Here is a 21,808-nt window from a genome sequence, read left to right as displayed (position 1 = left end):
TTCCTTGGAGGGGTGGGGAGACATGCGGAGCCCGGCTGACAGCACAAGACCTAAAGGACTCTTTATAACACACAGCAGAGAACAACTACATGCCTTCCTGGTGCACCGATACACAAGGGCATGTAGAGTAGCACATCTTTATTTTTATTTTTATTTTTTTGAGGCGGAGTCTCGCTCTGTTGCCCAGGCTGGAGTGCAGTGGCCGGATCTCGGCTCACTGCAAGCTCTGCCTCCCGGATTTACGCCATTCTCCTGCCTCAGCCTCCTGAGTAGCTGGGACTACAGGCGCCCGCCACCTCGCCCGGCTAGTTTTTTGTATTTTTTAGTAGAGACGGGGTTTCACTGTGTTAGCCAGGATGGTCTCGATCTCCTGACCTCGTGATCCGCCCGTCTCGGCCTCCCAAAGTGCTGGGATTACAGGCTTGAGCCACCGTGCCCGGCCGAGTAGCACATCTTTAAAATGCTGTGTGCAGCCTGAGAGAAATACCGGCTTTTCTTCACCAAAAGATTGAGATTAGTATCTACTTCTTAAAGACAGAGTACCAAAGCTAGGTTTTTCAGAGTGATTACACATTCCAACCAATGTTCCGCCTTCAGGTTTTCTTCAAGCTCTCTCATTCATTGCTGTGACACAGACAAGTTTCTATCACTTTTTGTTCATTGTTAATTAACATGTCTCGTCTTTTTCAAAAGTCCATAATCAGCTGGGTATGGTGGCACATGTCTGAAACCCCAGCTACTTGAGAGGCTTATGCAGGAAGATCACTTGAATCCAAGAGTTTGAGTCCAGTCCGGGCAACATAGCAAGTAAAACCCTATGTCGTAAAAACAGATAAATAAACAAAAATGCCCATAATTGCACATGTGAGTGTAATTATTTATTGAAATTTCACTAATGTGTTTTTCTTACAAAGAATTAAACTTCAACCAGCCTTCAAGTCATAAATGAGGAAGAAGTCATGAAATATTCAAAATTCTAGTTCTCCTTATCTAAAAATAGTTCTAAGATTCTGAATATTATATGGTATATAACAACATCTTCTCCAATAAACCCAGTAAAGTGGCCAAAAATGAAAGTCACCAAAATTCCAGATTTTGTTTTAAAGAAGAGTTGATTTAAAGCACTACAAAAGTGTTAAAATTGTTGTATTCTAATAGAGTTAAATCATCATACATTTCATTAAACACTACAGGCTGATTCTCCTGAAGCTTTGCTACAAAAGAGAATGAAATTATATCTGTCATATATTTAAGAGGTACACATAAACCCAAAAGGAAAAAAATAAAGTTCTATTTCCCTTCAACATGCACAATCTAAAATACCAACATCAGCTCCATTCACAAAGAGGAAAATTGATTTTCATGAACAGGCATTAGGCAATACCTATGAACCCACAACTTTTCATGTCCCTATCTAAGGACAAAAAAACGCTTTCTATGATAACGTGACATGGGGTTTTTACTCACACTGCAAAACTGCTGGGAATACTGGCCTTTGTTTTTTTGTGCACTTAAATCTTTCAGGTAGACCTTACCTTGAAACCGAAAAATAAAGGGGAAAGAACTATATGGATATTGTTAAAGATTACCAGGACTGGTGACAGCAACCCACTATTCTGGCTTTGACCATTGGTCCGGGGCTAAGCTTCTAACTGATTTGCTGTAGTTTCTGCCTTCCTCCAACGTGCATAGTTTGAACAGATTGTCTGTTATTTCAAGCTGAAGAAATTATTGTGAAATACAGACTGCTTTTTCACTTCTTTTCCCCATGAGCAGTGGGAAAAGGCTATCCTTTCTGAATAAGATGCTAGACTCTATATGAGTTGAGCAGAAATTTATTTTATTAAACTCATGATAATGCAACTAGATTAAGAAATGAATTAAGAAAACAGAACTCTAAAGAACTAAGACAAATCCTCCCCATGGTTAGGTTAATCAAAAAAGGTTAAAACTATCTATAAGGTTTGGAAGATATACAGAATTTAACGTAGTGAATCCAGCTAGGAAATCCAGTTGAACACATGATGTTTTCTGAAAGGTTGTCTATACTGAACCAATGTTAGTAATTGCCACAGTCTGCTCCCTCATGATCCTCTACTGCCTGTGTCTTGCGCTGAATCTATATGAGTTGGTCATTATATCATGTCTAGGACCGTGGAGTCATGTTATTGGTTGACATACTCCACAAAGTTCATTTCAGAGCTAAAAACGTCAACCCAGAACACAGAGGTGAAAAGACATCTTCTACCACGATAAGGCTCTGTTCAAACACAGGCTTACAATGAAATAAATTATATTGACATGCCACACACTCCGCTACATGATGCTCAGGTAGGCAGAAGTTATTGAAGAGACCCTCTAAATACACCATCCGGATCCATAACCTTGAATGTCCTCATTATGAAATCCTTTGGGGACGTCAATACCCTAACCCTTTGAGTGGGATCCCAGATGCACTTATCCACATCGATTTTTATACTCTTAACAGTGAGATTTTATTCACATTTAAAATTTCTTTTGAATGTTCAAGTACAAAACATTGCTAATTTTTAGTAATGATGTTTTAATAAGAGAGACACTGATAAGGTAAATATTATATACGTATTTATGTCCTTCTGTCAGTCACCTGTGCTGCCTCAGTGGTGGTGGTTTAATAAGATAGGTAGCCAATAGGCACTCAGCCACATGAGCAGTGCTTTATCCCTTAAAGTTGCCAATGCTGCAACCAATTATACTGCTCTTATGCTCTTAACTAAACCAGTGAAGACATTAATGTTCATTATAAAATCCATGTCATTTAAAAAAATATGCACTCGTAGTCCTTATATTTTCAGTACCCATAAATTAATTCATTGGTTTGGCTATGTATTGTTAAATAATCCTTTTGATTTAAGACATTTTTCAAATTCAGTGACCTCATCAACTATCCCCCAGTACTCCTACAGTAAGAAAGGACAGGTACAAATGTCAAAAGAGAAGCCCATCCAACAAACAGTAACATTCTCACAGCTGTACTTTGTCATTTCCTGATTAGAATCAACCAAACTATGATGACACTAAGGTTATATTCCCACCTGATTTTTTAATACTTCCTCTTTGCTTTGGATTTTTATTAGCTTTTCAAATCATTTACTAATTTAGATATAGCCATATGATTCTCATAATGTCACTATGCCTTCCAACTTTTAGGACACGATCCCTTCCAAGGAAATAACAGTTGAAGTCGCAAATGGATACAAATCAACCACAATCTCAGATTTGTTTGTTTGTTTTAACCTGAGAAAGAAAAGCTTAAGCAAGGGAAACCGTAGAAGTGCTCTGTAAACCTCAGGATACTCTGCAGAAGAATGCCACTCTCATCAAAAGGAGTGGGGCATTGCTGGAAACTTGTGCTTACCCCTTGTTCAGATTCCAGAAGCTCTGTTTTGACTCTGACTGCCGGCATCCCATCAAGCATTAACATTCTGTTCTCAAAGGTGTTGATATTCTGCAAATAAAAGGGAGAGAGAAAGATTCAGCTCTAAAGCATTCAAAAGAGGACCTCTGGGAGAGTCTTCCCTCATTGTAGTACATTTAGTACTGCTAACCTAATTTTTTTAAACAATAAAGATAATTCAATGAGAATATCGGCATAACCAATTATCCCCCTACCCTGAACTTTCATTTGAAATAATGACCAAGCAGTTGAATTAATCAGTCTGATTCTCTGACCTCTGGGTTGGAGGTCAGACTGTAATAAACTGGAGTATGGAAACCTTACATTAATTTATATGGGGCTGCAACAATCCATCACACTTTCGCAATAGTGGAAGGAAACAGAAGACGAGTTTTTCTCTTTCCTTAGTTCTGGAAACTGTATTGTGCAAAGACACCCATAAAGGAGAAAATCACATAAAAATTCATAAACTCTCGTATTAGTCAAAGCCTAAATCATTTAAAAGCAAGATAATTCCATACGTTTAATTTTTATGTCATGGCAATTCTGGTCAAATGAAAATTTCTACCTATCAACCTCCAAATATCTACTTTACAAACAACCAACATAAATCTTAGATTAAGAGTGAATTTTTAGGCTGAACTAAATAACAAATAATTATTTGGTCTTTATTCTGGTATGTGTTTTGCTCAATTTACCACCTCTTGAAAAGAAAATCTTATTTATATTGTAGCTCAATAACATTTCAAACACCATTTATAAAAGATTAAATCAAGGTTATTTTCTATGTAATTGTCACTGCCTTGGGGATTTTCTACAGTCAGCAACCTAGGAAGGGAGTCAGAATCACACATCAGTGCTCGCATAAGGCCCAAATCAGGCTCATATTTTTAAACATGTTTAGAATGCTAATTTCTCTGTTACATATTGACTCAACTACAAATCTGATAGAACTAAATTTGATTGAGATTTTAGAATGGTTATTTTTATTTAATTACAGAATGTAACCACAGGACACTAAAGTGGTCTTATTAAGAAAAAAAAATCAGTTTCTAAATATTTTGCCTACCTGGTGAAAAAGGTGAGTATAATTTCTAAATCTTCAAGTGTTAATATGGTTGCTTTTCTACAAAATAGCAAGTTAAATAAAAACAACCGGACCGGGCACAGTGGCTCACGCCTGTAACCCCGCTGAGGCGGGTGGATCACCTGAGGTCAGGAGTTCGAGACTAGCCTGGCCAACACGGTGAAATCCCATCTCTACTAAAAATACAAAAATTAGCTGGGTGTGGTGGCAGGCACCTGTAATCCAAGCTACTTGGGAGGCTGAGGTGAGAGAATCACTTGAACCTGGGAGGTGGAGGTTGCAGTGAGCCGAGATCGCGCCATTGCACTGCAGCCTGGGGAACAGGAGTGAAACTCCATCTCAAAAATAAATAAATAAAAACAACTCTCCTTTCAACAAACCATAAATTACATGTTCTTGTTACCAAGTAATACCAACAGAGTGCAGTACAGTGAAACTCTACTTCTCATATTTCTTGACTCTTCTTTTTGTTAAGAAAAATGTTCCAAGAAATAAAATTTACAGTCTCTTATCATAAATATTTGCTCCAAGGAATCAACAAGGAAAAGCAAATTTACTCTGGAGTCAATGAGCATTTAAAAAGTCTACACCACCTAGTCTACTAAGTGATAAAAAGAAGAAAACAAATTACTGTCAATATTATTTCCCTATAAGTGTTCGATATATTCAAAACTGGCAGGATACTTTTAAAATATTCTTGCTTTTGAGTTGTCCCTTTTTTTCAGAATTTTACATCTTAATAGATAATTTAGAGTAGAAGGAACTGTGGTATATTACTGGTGAGCTTAGGTGAGTTGTTCTAAACTTGAAACCCTTTCATGGAGGCCTGTGGGTTGTTTTCATATGGGGCAGGGATCTCAATTCCTAACGTGTCACTGGCTTCCGTGGTTGGCAGCAGCCAGCTTGGCTTACCACCATCCAGTCTCAGGAAAGCCTTCCTGCAGCCGGCCAGCCCTCCACTCTCTGGAGTCTGGCAGCAGCTCTAGGAATCCACCTTAACAAAGCACCCTGTAGGCTGTTTGGCTGGTAGACAATGAAGGATGAACTGATAGTGCTTCCTACCCTGGAGGAGTTCTTGCCCAGATGAAAAGGCAAGAAAATGCCTTATAAGGAAGGCCCAAGCAAAAGAGGAGAAAAGACAGAGAGCGATTCTGGAAAAGCAGATTTAATGAACTGTTAGAATCTGATTAGAGGCTAATGTCCCTTTTAGTGCTTTGTACTAATTTACAGCTGATATACTTTAACCATCTTCCCCACTGGCTCTGATAAACTCATTAGTTTAAAAAATGCAAGCTAACCAGAGTCTTTGAAGTTAAAAACTGATAAATCATGAAAACCTGACTGGGTCTGTGTTCCACTTAACACATTTAAATATTAAATATATATTCATGATGGTTTTTCTTTAAATTTTTATTGTTCTTGAATAATTCTACATGTGTTAAAGTCAAGATGTACAGTTTAGTTTCATGTACAAGTGAAAAAAACAAAACATTCTCGATTTTTTAAGAAATCAAGTTTTCCTGGAAATCTTTCTATGATTTTCTAGAATCATTCACTGCCACAACTATAATAAACACCATAAATAACAATGTTCACAGCTGGAGAACTAAGCTTCAACTGTTAAACTCTTTCAACTAGTGCAGATTCAATCTGTATATATGCCTGTTGCAAACACATGTGAAGCATATTCATCTCTGCATTCACGGATCTAACCCCAGTTCTCATAAACAACAGCATTCAGTATCACGGCATGCTCCAAACTATCTAGGAAGGTGTGTGATTTTTAAACAACACATGGTAATTACACAGCATTGACAATACAGTCCTTGAAACAAAATATTCATAACTTTATCTCACAGAGCTAAGATCAGATACATATAATCCCAGATGACCATAGACTTTAAATATGTAATAGAGTATAATAATTTGGAACTGCTGTCAAACATATCTTGCCATGATCTTAATCAAAACACATTTGCTGTGGAATCAATAGCTCAACTGATTCCCCAGAGACAAATAAAATTACAGTCATCAATTTTAGTAATGTAGTATCTTTGTATATTTACAACATTTTGATGTTACACAACCCTCAAGAAATGCTTTATGTATGCTTATATACTTGTTTCACAAGTGAATTGTACCAATTAATGAAAAATCATCCATAGAATTTGTTAGTTGGCTGTTGACCAATTCCATGTGCATGGGATGGGAAGGGTACTCTTGATATCCCATTTACCAAATATGAATTGGCAACGGCCGAGCGTGGTGGCTCACTCTTGTAATCACAGCACTTTGGGAGGCTGAGGCAGGCAGGTAACTTGAGCTCAGGAGTTTGAGACCAGCCTGGCCAACATGGTAAAGCTTTGTCTCTACAAAAACTACAAAAATTAGTCAGGTTTTGTGGTGGGCACCTGTAGTATCAGCTACTCAGGAGGCTGAGGCAGGAGAATCATTTGAACTCAGGAGGCAAAGGTTGCTGTGAGCCAAGATCATGCCACTGAACTCCAGCCTGAGTGACAGAGTGAGACCGCCTCAAAAGAAAAAAAAGAAAAAGAAAGAGTTGGCAACACAGTAGTCGAGCTGACATTCGCTCTCTCTGTCAAAAACCATGTAAGCACAACAGTCATTGATCCCAACATCTCAAAATATTGTGAATGTAATGTGCAGCAAGGAAAGGGACTGATCGTCAATGACCAGAACTCATAAAAACATACAATACGGGTGACTTTCCAGGTCAACTCCTACAATGTGCCCCACTAACCTCCCAAGGCAGGTCTTTTCCTTTCTCTCCTCCTGACCTTGACTCATTTTGCACAACTGGAGTAATAAGGAGCTAGCTAGTCAATACTCAACAGTTCTAAGATTTTAAACAAGGTTCCTGTCATTAGTCAAAAATAACTGCTGGTGTCTGTTTTGCTCTTTCTAGATATAGGATATATGATATATTTATTTAAATATGCATCCACTTTAAATCTTCATATTCAGGTGCAGGTGATGAGAAATAAGAATATGTCACCCTGCCCCATGTCCACATTATGCTAGACAGTGATATAAGGGACATATGAACAGTCAAGATTCACCACATCAAGTTGCTTGGTACACTTTCATAGAAGAATCTTTTTTTTTTTTTTTTTTTTTTTTTTTTTTAAGACAGTCTCACTCTGTCACCCAGGCTAGAGTGCAGTGGCATGATCTCAGCTTACTGCAACCTCTGCCTCCCAGGTTCAGGTGATTCTTGTGCCTCAGTGTCCTGAGCAGTTGGGATTACAGTCATGCGCCACCACGCCTAACTTTTTCTATTTTTTGTAGAGACGGGGCTTCACCATGTTGGCCAGGCTGGTCTTGAACTCCTGGCCTCAAGTGATTCATCTGCCTTGGCCTCCCAAAGTGCTGGGAATACAGGCATGAGCCACCAGGATGGCATAGCAGATTCTTAAAGGTTTACAATGCAAGAGTGCCAACTGGTTAAAAGTAACATCCTGTGGGTACCTCTTCCTATAGAAAAAATATCAGAATCAGATTGCAGGGCAATTAGGGGTTTGCATAAAAAAGATTTCTTAGAGAAGCCAACTGATCTCACCTCTACCCTAACAACAACAAACACCAATAACAACAGCAATTTTTTTCAAGCCCTTCTGCAGATGTGCCAGTTCCACTAATAAGTTAACAACTAACTGCAAAACGTGTGCTCATATACAAGCAAATCAGTGAATTCCTCCCTCTCTCTGGGTAAGTGTTAACAAACCTAATAGATTGAAGTAATGTTTAGGTAATTATTTCAGTTGTCTACTGCTATGCAACAAATCACACAGTGGCATGAAACAACAATCATTTTATCATTATCTTGGTAACAAAAATAATACAGATATTTGCATATTTACTGTGAGCCAGACCATGTACTAAGAGTTGTGCATATAGCTGCTCATCTAATCCTCACCGCAACCCAAGAGATTGATGCTGTATTATCTTATGTTGAGGCATCTGAGACACAAGAAGGTTAAATTGTCCAAGGCCACACAATTAGTAAGCAATACAGCTGTGCTGAAAACCAATGAGTCTGACCCCAAGCCAGCAGTCTTAACCACCATACTCTATGTACCTACCTGTCCACTCACTTACCTTTCTCTATATGAATACACACTCCTAATATAATAGAAAAAAAAATATGAACACCTTAGTGAAGGTCCCAACACAGACACTCTGGAATCTCAGTAACAGCTCCTCCCTGAGCTAAGCTAACTTAGTTATGGAACTAAACGTGAAACTTGTAGTCACTGGGTGAGTAGCAACGATTTGGAGAATCAAGGCTCTGGTTTCAAAGCTATTTCAAAGCTATTAATATTTTTTTCCCTTTAAGTTTTCCACATATTTTCTTAACTTGATGAGATTATATGTTTCTATCCTAGCAATATCTCATAATTAATTTAGCAAGTAACTTCATCTGCTACCCAGCTTTTAAAAAATATTCTTGTCTTTGGCGGCTCACTCAGTATTTTCACAATGGTTTCATGTACTTCGATGAAACAGTAACTTCACCTTCTACATTTTATACTCAGAACAGACGCCTCTCAGCATTACATTTAATTTATAATGGCTAAGTGTAAAAACATCCTTTTCTCTACTCACATATCCTCACGCTGACAACTCAGCTTCATAGAGGGCATATAACTAATCAAAGTACCAGAAGTGGGACAAAATAAGCATCCCTTCAAACACAGACTTTGCCATTCTAGCCCAGCCTTTCATCTTACATTCTTTTGCATACTGGGAGAATGGATAACAATGTCAATAACTGTATTTTATTAACAAAAATAAGAGCCAAAACCATAGGCCTATTGGGACTCTCAACTGAAATCCCCCATATGTTTCAATGACCCAAATTACATTATTCTGAAATATTTGTCTTCAGTTTCAAAAACAGAATCCTTCCATTAAAAACCTCACATTGAAGCACATAGAACAGTACCTCTCCTAAGGACTAGTCTGTCTGTGTAATGCAGCAATTTTTAATTTCCTGATAGCAATGATCAGCCTGTTTCCTATGTTGGTAAAGTGCTAAGCTATCACAACAATGTGCAGTTATACACTAATATTTAAAAAAATATTTCCTATTAGTGATAGTTGCTGAACTAGCCATGAAAAGCAGATGTTCTTATTCAAGTTGCAAATGGATGCTTTTCAAAAGGGCAACCAATCCGATCCAAACTGGGAGCCAAAATTTACTACTGGCATTTCCAAAGCCCTCAATACATTTTTAAGAATTACAACAGATGCACGCCTACTTTCCTGGGCAGAGGATAGTTAAAATGACATCTGAGCTTCTGAATAACACTTTTCATCCCAGCATTTACACAAATTATAATAGAAAAGTATTTCTGTCATTCATACTCTGAAAAGCTGCACACACTTGGGGGTTGTGAGTTGGCTAAATATTTCCTTAAATATGCAACAAGAGCCTCTCCTGTGCCCATCATTCCATTCCATCTGCACCACAGTCATGAACCATGGATAAAAGTAGTGGTCAGAAAGCACGAAAATATCAGGGTAAGAGAAGTATTAACCCACCAACAACCAAACCCTAGAGAAGGAGGACAAAACTTCAGTTCAGCTGAAGAGGTATTAACATTATGAGGAGAGATCCGACATGTGGAGGCAAGTGTTAGGGTAGAGATGGACTTACAAGTAGGTTTGATGTCAGGTAAAGATGAGAATTCACTTCAGTCCTGGAAAAGGAAGCCAGAAGCAAGATCCTTTCTGGGAGATGAGGCTAGCAGAAACTAATTCTCAGGACCTACCCCCAACAGCCCAGAGCTAGGAAACAGGAGTAGAGAGAAATCAGAAAGTTGGCTGGGTGCTCCAGTCCATGATGCTGGGCTTCCTTCCCTGGGCACATGCTTAGACACAGAAGCCAGGCACCAAGAGCCTGGGCAGAAGTGCCAATGCAGCACACAGGCCTCACAGACGATCAAGAAGTACATTTGCAATACAACCACAATATCCTCACAAGGCTCCCTAATTTTACAAATTATAACAGTTATAACAACAATAACATTTATTGAACACATGTAACAGGGGTTGTTTCATGTGCTTTACATTCATTGCATCATTCATTCATACATTGATTCATTCACAATACACTTATTTAGGGCCAGCCACTGTTCCAGTTATTTAGGATATACCAGTGAGCAAAAAAGAGGAAGTTTTGTGGAGTTTCATTCCAGTCATTTAATCGCACATCAATTTTTTTTTCTTTTACTACGGCTATTTTAGACAAGAAAATTATTAAAGTTTGAAGAGATTATATAATCTGTCCAAGATTATGAAAATGATAATGAGTCTAACTTCAGGATGACAATCAATTTTTCATTGCTTCCAGGGATAGAGATCCTCAACGCACAGGGTACTCTGGCACTGCTACAAAGCTGTGTAAGCCTAGAACTGTGCAAGCAACTCTGCCTAGTGGGTTTCAGGCTCCTAATATATCAAGAGACCAAGCACCACAGTTGAGGTGGAAGCAGCAAGGCAAAGGCAAACTGATCCCATATACAATGGAGAGGAGAGCTCCAAGCTCATTCTGAAGTTCTTGCCCTGACCTACAGCAGGTGCCTCTAACCACTTCCCTAACCCCATTGTCTGCCATTCTGCTCAGGCTTGACCATATCAAAAATGCTCCTCCTTCCAGGACTGTGTGCATTCTATTCACTCACAGTATTCACCACTACCTGACAGACTCTTTATGTGCCATTACATTAGAACGTAAGTTCCAGGAGGACAGAGGGTTCTCTTTTTGTTTGTAACAGTACTCCTATCCTAGACTTGAAACTTACACCGTTAAATAAATAAATATTTGTTGGACTAATGAAAAAATATAAGATCCAATCATTCTCCAGGATCTAGGAGATAAGCTAGTTGTTGACAGATGGGATGAGAATTGGCAAAATCTTAAGAGATATGAAATTCCCCATATTGGTGAATAATAAAACAGAATTTGGCATGCCTAAAACATAATGTTCACTGGAGAAGTAACTAGAGATAAGACCAGAAAGGTAACCTGGAGTCAAGTCATGAAGGGTTGTATCAGTCCCTTCTCGCATTGCTCTAAAGAACTACCAGATACCAGGTAATTTATAAAGAAATGAGGTTTAACTGACTCAAAGTTCTACAGGCTGTACATGAAGCACGGCCAGGGAGGCCTCAGGAAACTTACAATCATGGCAGAAGGCAGAGAGGAAGGAGGTATGTCTTACATGGCTGAAGCAGGAGGAAGACAGCAAAGGGGGAGTTGCTACACACTTTCAAACAACCAGTCTCCTGAGAACTCACTCACAAGACAGCAGTAGGGCAGTGGTGCTAAATCATTAGAAACTGCCTCCATGATCCAATCACCTCCCACCAGGCCCCCAGGTTAAAATTTGACATGAGATTTTAGTGGGGACACAGAGCCAAGCCATATCAAGCTTCTTATATGTTATGGTAATTCATTTCTTCAAAACTGTTTCTGTAATGCCTTTGGATGCTGCTTGCTAGGGGTGCAAGTGCACAAGACAGAAAGGCTTTCTGCCTTAAGAGAGCTTGACGTAAAAGAGGAAGAAACATGTATGGGCATCACATAACAGGTGATGAGGAGTCATGAAGGCTTATTAAGCATAAGCTAATGTTTAAGCATTGTTTATAGAAAGACAGGACTAGAAGCAATTCGGAAGCTGACTTACAAAGATGTCTGATGTGATACAAAAGAAAGTGCAGCCAGCTCACAGCCCATCACAACAGGACAGGGGAAGAGGTGGTGTGGCAGTGGGAAGAAAGAGGAGGAAAAATATTTGAGAGACAGTTCATAGTTGTACAGCCTTTGATGACTGAGATGAAGGAAGTGCTGGTGGTAAGAAAGAGCAAGAAGAAGAGTGTCAAGAATAACAAAGATTTTTCTAGATTTTCCACTAAGGTTAAGACAGGAAACCAAATAGGAAAAGAAAACCATGTCACATTTCTCCTATATCCCTGGGATACATGAATATCTGGGTGTAGTATTCAATTTCAATATATTTTGTTTACCTAAAATCTGTTACACAGAGGGAAAGATCTCTCTTAAGCTGTGCAGGTTCGAATCACGTAAAAGAGACTAATAAAGTCAAATGTATCCAAACATGGAAATACAAGTTTGCTTAAAAAAAAAATGCTATCAACCAATCCTCTGATTAGCCACATTTTTTTAAAAAAATTGACTACCATTTTATTCTACAAACTCATGGTTATCAAAACCAAAAAACAAAATACAAATTGCTATTTGCTGAAGTAGAAGTTTGAGTACTGTACATTAACATATTCATTGGTCATTTCCCTTTATGAAAAGTTGAATAGTAATGAAAAAAACATTCAGAACACTGGAGTATGTAATGAAATAACACCACTGGTCTTTTGCGTCAAGAGAAAATGAAGATTACTATCAAGTATTAAGTCATTTATTTTCTGTGGGAAACAAAGGAAATAATTATTGACCCAAATTTCCACCTTTTCTTGTGTACAATGATTTCAAGTTGCTCCTTATCAAACCCAAAATGGATTAACTTTCTACAACACGGATCACTGAGTGTTTATCTCCTGCATAGCCTGAAGAAAACAGCGCTGATGAGTTGGGGATAATAAAAGAATGTACCCAAAAAGTAAAAATACAAGTTAAGTTTTTAAAATGTGACCCTTGTAATGAAAACAAAAAAGAGCAAGCAACCTTAAATTTTTTTTGGCAGCCAGAAAAATGTGCACACTGCTAAACAAGTAAATTAGATTTTGTTTTTTTCTTTTCTTTTTTTTTTTTTTTGAGAGGGAGTCTCACTCTGTCGCCCAGGCTACGGTGCAGTGGCGCAATTTCAGCTCCACCTCCCGGGTTCACACGATTCTCCTGCCTCAGCCTCCAGAGTAGCTGGAACTACAGGCACCTGCCACCACGCCCGGCTAATTTTTTGTATTTTTAGTAGAGATGGGGTTTCACTGTGTTAGCCAGGATGGTCTTGATCTCCTGACCTCGTGATCCGCCCACCTCAGCCTCCCAAAGTGCTGGGATTACAGGCATGAGTCACCGTGCCTGGCCCGGTTTTGTCTTTTTCTAAGACTCTACATTCATTCTCTTCACATATTTCTAATTTAAATATTTAGTTAAAACTTTGTGCTTATATGTAATTTTATCTTCCTCTGAAAACCTTGAGCATGGTATTGGTTTCTAATGGAATGTATGTTTTCAAAAAAAAGTAAGTCAGAAAAAATGATCTTTAGATTTTTACTTCATCCGAGAAAGGTTATCAAAGCACATAAAAGCATGATGTAGTGTTTGCCATGTTATTACGAAGTATAACAAAAGTAGTTAGGACTAAAAGATTATTACAATATTAACTAGGTTACAGCAGTATGCATTGTCTGGACAGTCATGTCAGACACCTAACAAGAATGGCCATGCCTTTCCTCTCTTTTCCCACCAACACTCTGGATGCTCACAATGTAGAGAAGAAAGACATTTCTTAGTTGGCAGTCAAATGGCTAAATGCATATGCTTGGCCCAATATATAATCTATCAATTTTTCAAGGATATCCACTTCCCATTTATGATTTTTCCAGATTTCCCAAATGATGTCTTTAGTTATATTAAATTTTACATATAATCCAATTACTGTATTCATTTGACATTTTTACTGACAATGCTGTTAAATATCTAACTCATTTCACCCAAATATCCCCCAAGAATTCTGACTACATTATCTTTTACCTTTTTGAATACATTCTTTCATGTCTACACGTTCTTCTGTACATTTTCATTATTGCACAGAGTACAAGTTAGAATAGGACATTGCCTCGGAGAGTGGGCCTGATAATCAGACTTCCTGGTTTAGTCTCTACTATGTATATAAGTCCAGGTATACGAGACTTTCTTCTGGTTTCAGTTTTCTTATCTGTAAAATGCTGATAAATTTCTGCTTCACATAATTTTTTTAAGACTTCAAAGGGACAATGTATATAAAGTGCTTAGCACATAATAAGTCTTTTACAAATGTTAATAAGTAATACTTAAATAATTATAATTAGTAATAGTAGTATTTCACTTATTCTTCCCAAACTGATTTTTAGAATGGATGTACTGACCTGATTTTCTTTGACTCTTTGCAGAAACCACTAAGTTTTGTGTTACATTCTTTATAAAACTATTATATAACTAAAACAGATATGTTAAGAGTTGTTTTTCGTAAATGATGACAGGAATTGACAGAAAACAAACCCACACAATTAATACATAATTGTGGAATACATTAATATATAATTAAGGTAAGTGGCAGCAATGAATTATTTTATGTTTAAAACTGTGACGATGTACACACCGATCACACAGAAATACAAGTCCCTTCATCCTAATGAGGACATCTAATGTTTTCTGACTACTAAAGACAACCATGAAGTGTCTGATAGTGCTTCCTACCAAGCAAATGCTATATTTGATACAGTGCTAAATAAAAACTTTTACTGGTTCTCCTTTATGTGATTATCCAGAAATATACTGTTTAAGAGAAAGACATTTATTACCGAACATATTTAACAAACAGATTACTGGAGAAGTTATCTACAAAGTGGCCTGTAATTTGAGCCCTGGAAAACTTTCAAAATTACTTGAGGAAATCAAAAGAACTACATAAGAAATAAGTTGCTAAATTTCAAAATTAGCTTGCATTTAGGGCAATATGAAGTCAGCAATACCAACACCTCTATGCCATTACACATGTTCCTGTCATCACCTTGACGATGTTCTTTCCTCACCTCTGCTTTTCCACATTTTACCAACCATGCTTGTCTCTTCTTGGAATTTCCGTAGGATGTGCAAGTGTGTACATAAATAAATTAAATCCAGCATTCTTTTTTCCTTTCTGGAGTATTTCTCCAATTCTAAAACGTACCACAATAAAGTCATAAAGCAAACAAAATTCATTCAACAAAAATTTGGAATATACTTTTAAATTAAGGAATTATATAACTGCACAGCATTTACTCAGGCCTTGTTACTTCCTGCCAGCCTCTTAATAAGCATGACCCATAAAAATAGAAACAGTATAATTTTGAATAACTGAATAACTTATTATACCCAGGAACTTTCTATTACCCTCTTTTGCTATTTGATGCTGAATATGGCTAAAACAAATGTTGCCAATAGAGAGAGTACATTTGAGGAAGTTCATTGTTGTAACTCAGATATTCTTTTAGACCAGGGCTTCCTAACATCTGTACTACGTACATTTACACCAGATAAGTCTTTGTTGCCGGGGCTGTCCTGTACATTGCAGGATGCTCAGCGGCATCCTTGGCTTCTGCCACTACATCCCTGAAACATCTCCTCAGTTTTAACCATCAAAAATGCCTTCAGAAATTGCCAAATGTTGCGGAGGAGAGGGAGTAAAGAGTAAAGCAGCCCAATTCAGAACCACTATTTTGTAATTACTGATTCTATGAACTCATTAGAAAAGAACCTTACTTTTGGCCAGGCATGCTGGGTCACATCTGTAATCCCAGCACTTTGAGAGGCCAAGGCAGGAGGATTGCTTGAGCCCAGGAGTTTCAGACCACCCCTAGCAACACAGCAAGACCTCATCTCTATAAAACACAACAATTAAAAAAACTAGACGGGCATGGTGGTGTGCACCTATAGTCCCAGCTAATTAGGTTGAAGTGAAATGATCACTTGAGCCTGGGAGGTGGATGCTATGGCCCGTAATTGTTCCACTGTACTCCAGCCTGGGCAACAGAGGGAGGCCCTGTGAAAGAAAGGAAGGAAAGGAAGGGAGGGAAGGGATGGAAGGGAGGGAAAAGAGGGAAAGGAGGGAAAGGAGGGAAGGGAGGGAAGGGAGAAGGGAGGGAAGGGAGGGAAGTAGGAGAGGGATGGAGGAAGGAAAGGAAAGGAAAGGAGAAAGTAAAGGAGAAGGGAAGGGAAGGGGAAGGGAAGGGGAAGGGAAGGCAAGGGAAGGCAAGGGAAGGCAAGGGGGAAGGAAGGAATCTTAATTTTATGTTGAATTATACTTCCCAATAAAATCATACCTCAATATTAAAAGAAAATAACACCTGATATAAAATCATACTATAATTTGCTTTAGAATATATCTGCTGGGAAATTAGCAATATTTTAAAAGATAATTTTATTATTTTCCTTAAATTCTATCCTTTCTGCATATCCAAGTTTTTCCAAGAAATAAGTGCAAAGATCCCAGAAAGGGGCTGCAAATTTGCTTATTAGTTCAAGCAATGGAAACTGAAAGAAACCTGAAGATTTCAATATTAATATAGTAACTAAGGAAAGCTTTCTGGCCCCATTCTTAGACATGGCCAATGAGGAGCTACTAAATTAGCCTCAGAAGTCTCCAAAGTAAGAAATTACAATTACCCAAATTAATATGGTGATTTAACTTTCAACAGGGAACTAGAAGACAGAGTTTTTATTCTTGGCTCTACATCAGATTGGCCGGATGAAATCTTTAGAATTTGCATTCCTTCACAAAAACAAAGACTGACCCCTATATCAAGAACAAAATATTTCACAATATGAACTGAAATATAAACCTGATTATATTTCATTAATTTTGTTAGAAAAAAGTAACATAAAATCTAATATATCCTTGTGGTTGTTCCATCTAGTTCCTGTGAAAAATAATAAAAATGGTCACAAGTTATGTAAATCAATTGCTAAAGAAAAGGGGGAAGGGTGTTCCTTATAAAAAACTAAAAGATATGCTGGGTAGCAGGGCAAGAAGCACAAGTTTAAACATTGGATCCTTTCTAGAAGATCTTACTGTTGATTCATAGGAATAAAAGAAGGAATTGGTTTTAGAAGATAGGAGATATGCAGAAAATGAAACCACAAATTCACTTCTTTTTGCACATGCAGTTCTGTTGCACCGTCTATATCTGTGCTGTCTGGGTAGCCACTTGCTGCAACTACTGAGCAGCTGAAACATGACTAGTCCAAATTTAGATGTATGCAAAAAGCATATTGGATTTTGAAGACTTAGTATGAAAAATACAATTTAGAATGTCTCGTAATTTTTGAATTAATTACATGTTGAATGGTATTTTGATTACACTGGGTTAAGCTAATTTTTTTTAACTTTTTTTTTTTATCTTTTGAGACAGAGTCCCACTCTGTTGCCCAGGTTGGAGTGCAGTGGTGCGATCTCGGCTCACTGCAGCCTCCGCCTCCTGGGTTCAAGTGATTCTACTGCCTCAACATCCAGAGTAGCTGGTATACAGGCACACACCACCATGCCTGGCTAATTTTTGTATATTTAGTTGAGACAGGGTTTCACCATGTTGACCAGGCTGGTCTCGAACTCCTGACCTAAGGTGGTCTGCCCGCCTGAGCCTTCCAAAGTGCTGGAATTACAGGCATGAGCCACCGTGCCCAGCCATTTTTTTGTTTAAACTTGTAAAATGCCTACTACAAAACAAAAATCATAACTTCCTTTAGTGTCTACTAGAATACTGAAGATTACATATGTGGATTGTATTCTATATTTCTTGGACAAAGCTGTTCTACACTACTATCATGTCAGTGGCTCTCACACTGAATTGGTACCATGATCTTACCTGTAGCTTCCACCCAGTCTTTCTGGAAATTGAAAGGTGGTGGGGAGTGGGAAGTTTTGAACGTCACAAAATTGAAAGAATGCCACTTTCCTTTACTGCCCAGATGCTAGAGATGTTAAAAGTCCGTAGCGTATGAGTGAGTCCCAAACAACGAACTTCTCTATCCATAATCTCAGGTGTGCCCCCACTGGAAAACACGAACGTGAACTCATCTGCTAGGCAGACTTCAGCAACTAATTGCTGAAACCTAACTTTGTATCTTTAGCACTGGCTTCTTTATCCCTGAAGACACAGAACTATATTCTAACGGACCCCTTAACATCTCCAACTGGACATTCCATGGGGATGGCACAATTAACAAATCCAAACCAAATTCAGTATCTCTGACCTCCACACCCCTTCCAAAAAAAAAAAAAAAAAAAAAAAAAAAAAAAAAAAAAAAACCCGCAGGCAAGAAAGACAGATCTTGCTCTGCATCACGAATTTTCCATCAAGGAATGACATCATCATTGACACAACCCTGTTTCTCAGGCTAGCAACTTTTTCCTTGCTACCCCACTTAAAACTTGTTACTACAATCCTTGGCCAGTCACAGCCAGCCTTTTCTCTCTATTCCAATTGTCACTGTCCCATATATAATGGTATTTTCTTCCATCCCACCACCAAAGACATTTTGGGACAGAGGGAAATCGTTCCTCTATATCTACTGGTTAAATTAACTAATTTAACCAGCAGCAGAGGAAAATCTCAGCAATTGTTGATGCTAGACAAAATGTAAGGTCATAAGGAAGCCTTAGAAAATATGACTGTATTTTATATTAAATATATATATTATTTATATTAGATATATTAAAAGAAAAATCATGATGTCTACTAGTAGATAAGGATAAGTGACTTACAAATCAATTAAAAGTATTATATATGATTAGATGTGTTTAAATGTAGTACATATATATGGTAATGTACTATATATGTATAATTATATATCTCATGTAATATATTTACATATTAAGTGATTCCCATTATGGTTATTTCAAGCAACTATAAAGAGACATTTTGAGAACCTTATTTTTCAAGACATTATCAGGTAAATGCTATCTAAAAACAAAGATATTGCTTCTAGATTTTAAAAGGGCAATGCATAACAAAACTGCATTTTGCTTCTAATAGTTTAGTCTGAAAGATCAGATGATGGCAAATCATCACCACCTTTTGAAAGTATAAAATTGCAGGATGAACATTCTCAAATACTGCAAAATGCAAGTTTTTTTCTTTTACCATTAACTTGAAACCATATGAAACTCCCTGAAGAAAGCTGGAGATACACAAATGGAGGAGAAACATCAAGGCCTACTGGCATCCTGGAAAAATAACAATATTCACAGCCAATGTGAGTCTCAAAAAGTGACTGAACAACCAACCTGCTTCCAGTATTAAAAATAATAGTTGAAATTAATCTAATGTCAAATAATTGAGAACTAAATGAATAGATTATGAGACATTCAAACCACCGAATATTTATACACTAAATATGTAGCTCTTCGTCTTGATATAAATGACTGATGACAAAGAAGTGGAAAAAAAAACCAGTATGTTCTTATAACTTTAAAAATAATGCATATGGAACAGAAAAAGCATGCTAAAATGACAAACACTCAAAATTGGAGCTGACAGAACATGGAGTGAGATTTTTCACTTGCTCTGACATGTTTTCTCACTTTTTAAAATACTTGTAAATGTTATCTATACAATTAAAAGAAATGCTTGACAATTCAAAATGTGAGGCAAAAAAAAAGAGTCAAGTGGGCTAAAAAAAAAAAAAAAAAGTCGATGGTTGGGATTAGAAAAAAAAACAAGTTCCTATGTAGGTTAGCAATCATAAAGTGTAAGAGAGTCATTGTTTCTCTAACCAGCAACATGCACATACATGCAGACACATACACACTCTTCCATGTATACTCATGTTACATTACAATTTAACTAATACAAACGTTAAAAATATGCAGCTGAAACTGAAACAATGTACTAAGTTATATTTGTAATTGATATGCTGAATCTGTTAAACAGCTTGAAGTGCGCTATCAACACCTTTGTGAATATTTTCATTATGCAGAGATCTATATTATACTGTTAACTCATCTGAGAATGATATAATGTATTTTATGTTCTAGGGAGTTCCTTGACAATAGACAAATGGACACATTATACTATTGTCTTGTGGTAAGTATTTAGCATCCTTAAAAAAGAAATTATGTGCCAAATACTTTTTTTTTTTTTTTTTTAACTTCAGGGAGTAGCCAGTGAGTGTACTTAGCCAGTGAGTGTACTTAGCCAGTGAGTGTACTTAGCCAGTGAGTGTACTTTAACTTCAGTGAGTAGCCAGTGAGATCTCACTCATAGGGGAAATAAATCTTTTCTGGTTCTATCTGGGGAAAGTACACAGGAGCAAAAAGATTTACACTTGTCAGATTTTTGAATAAAATATACTATCTTATAATTACAACAATTAGACTCTGCCCTCCTTTGAGCCTTTAATTATGATAGCTGCATTCTCAGATTATATAACAATGTTGGAAATGTTTTTTGAGAAAATTCTTAGAGAGTTACTACGAAGAGGACTGCGTTCTAACTAACAATGCATTTTTGGAAGAACCAAAAATATCCTCTGGGTATTTTCTTAAAAAAATCTTTCCAGTTTCCTGCCTAGCATGTAAGAAGCTTAGAAGTAGCCACTCCATCCTAACAAGTGAGAAGCTGAATAAACTGAAAAAATCAACAACTCTTCTCAGATCTGTTAGAGAAGTCAAGGGCAAATACTGTCCCAAAATTGGAGACAAAGATAGGAAGACACAGAGAAACAGAACTTAACAGGGAAGAAAACTCTGTGAGAACAAGTATTCAGGCTGGAAATCCCGAATTGTAATTGATGGATTGCTACGGACTCAGAGTGGACAACTCTGGGAGTTAAAAACTCCAGGGGGACCAAGTCACTGGAGGTTCTTGACATGTGTACAGTAAAATCTGCAATCTTACCTAAATTTAATAAAACTTAAGGAGTGTGTATTACAATGAGACTTTAGGGCAAAAGACCTGAATAGACACCTTATCAAATAAGACAAAGATGGCAAGTTAGCATAGAAAAAGATGTTCAACACCATACATCATTAGGGAATTGCAAATTAAAACAATGAGATACCATTACACAACTATTAGAATGGCCAAAATCCAAAAACGAACATCAGCAAATGTTGGGGAGGATGTGGAGCAACAGGAACTCTCATTTCTGGTAGAAATGCAAAATGGGCAGCCACTTTGGACAACAGTTTATTAGCTTCTTCCAAAACTAAATATATTCTTACCATAAGATCACACTGTAACTCTCTTTGGAATTTACTCAAATGAACGAAAACTTATGTCCATGCAACATTTATAGCACCATTATTCATAATCCCCAAAACTTGGAAGCAATCAAAATGTCCTTCAGTAGGTGAATGGATAAACTGTGGTACATCAGACAATTAATCAGCACTAGAAAGAAATTAGTTATCGAGCCACGAAAAGACATGGAGGAACCTTACATGCATATTGCTGAGTGAAAAAAAAAAAAAAAAAAAAAAAAGCCCATCTGAAAAGGGTATATCCTATATGATTCCAACTCTATGGCATTTTGGAAAAGGCAA

General features: G+C 37.4%; 1 protein-coding gene across 9 annotated transcripts in view; it reads right to left on the bottom strand.

Annotated features, from left to right (window-relative positions):
• The window catches only part of LOC105481754 (KLF transcription factor 12), a 618,039-nt gene that overhangs the window by 253,859 nt on the left and 342,372 nt on the right, over positions 1-21,808 (bottom strand). For 8 of the 9 annotated variants that reach the window (XM_071081217.1, XM_011741485.3, XM_071081216.1 and 5 more), the window contains one exon: positions 3,398-3,487. In XM_071081217.1, coding sequence (XP_070937318.1) covers positions 3,398-3,487 — 90 coding nt within the window. Of the gene's footprint in view, positions 1-3,397; positions 3,488-6,934; positions 7,635-21,808 lie in introns of those variants that run through there. The other variant, XM_071081219.1, reaches the window with a different exon arrangement.

The sequence above is a fragment of the Macaca nemestrina genome, chromosome 16, assembly GCF_043159975.1.
Source record: "Macaca nemestrina isolate mMacNem1 chromosome 16, mMacNem.hap1, whole genome shotgun sequence".
Lineage (NCBI taxonomy): Eukaryota > Metazoa > Chordata > Mammalia > Primates > Cercopithecidae > Macaca > Macaca nemestrina.
This window is presented reverse-complemented; position numbering and strand designations above follow the sequence as displayed.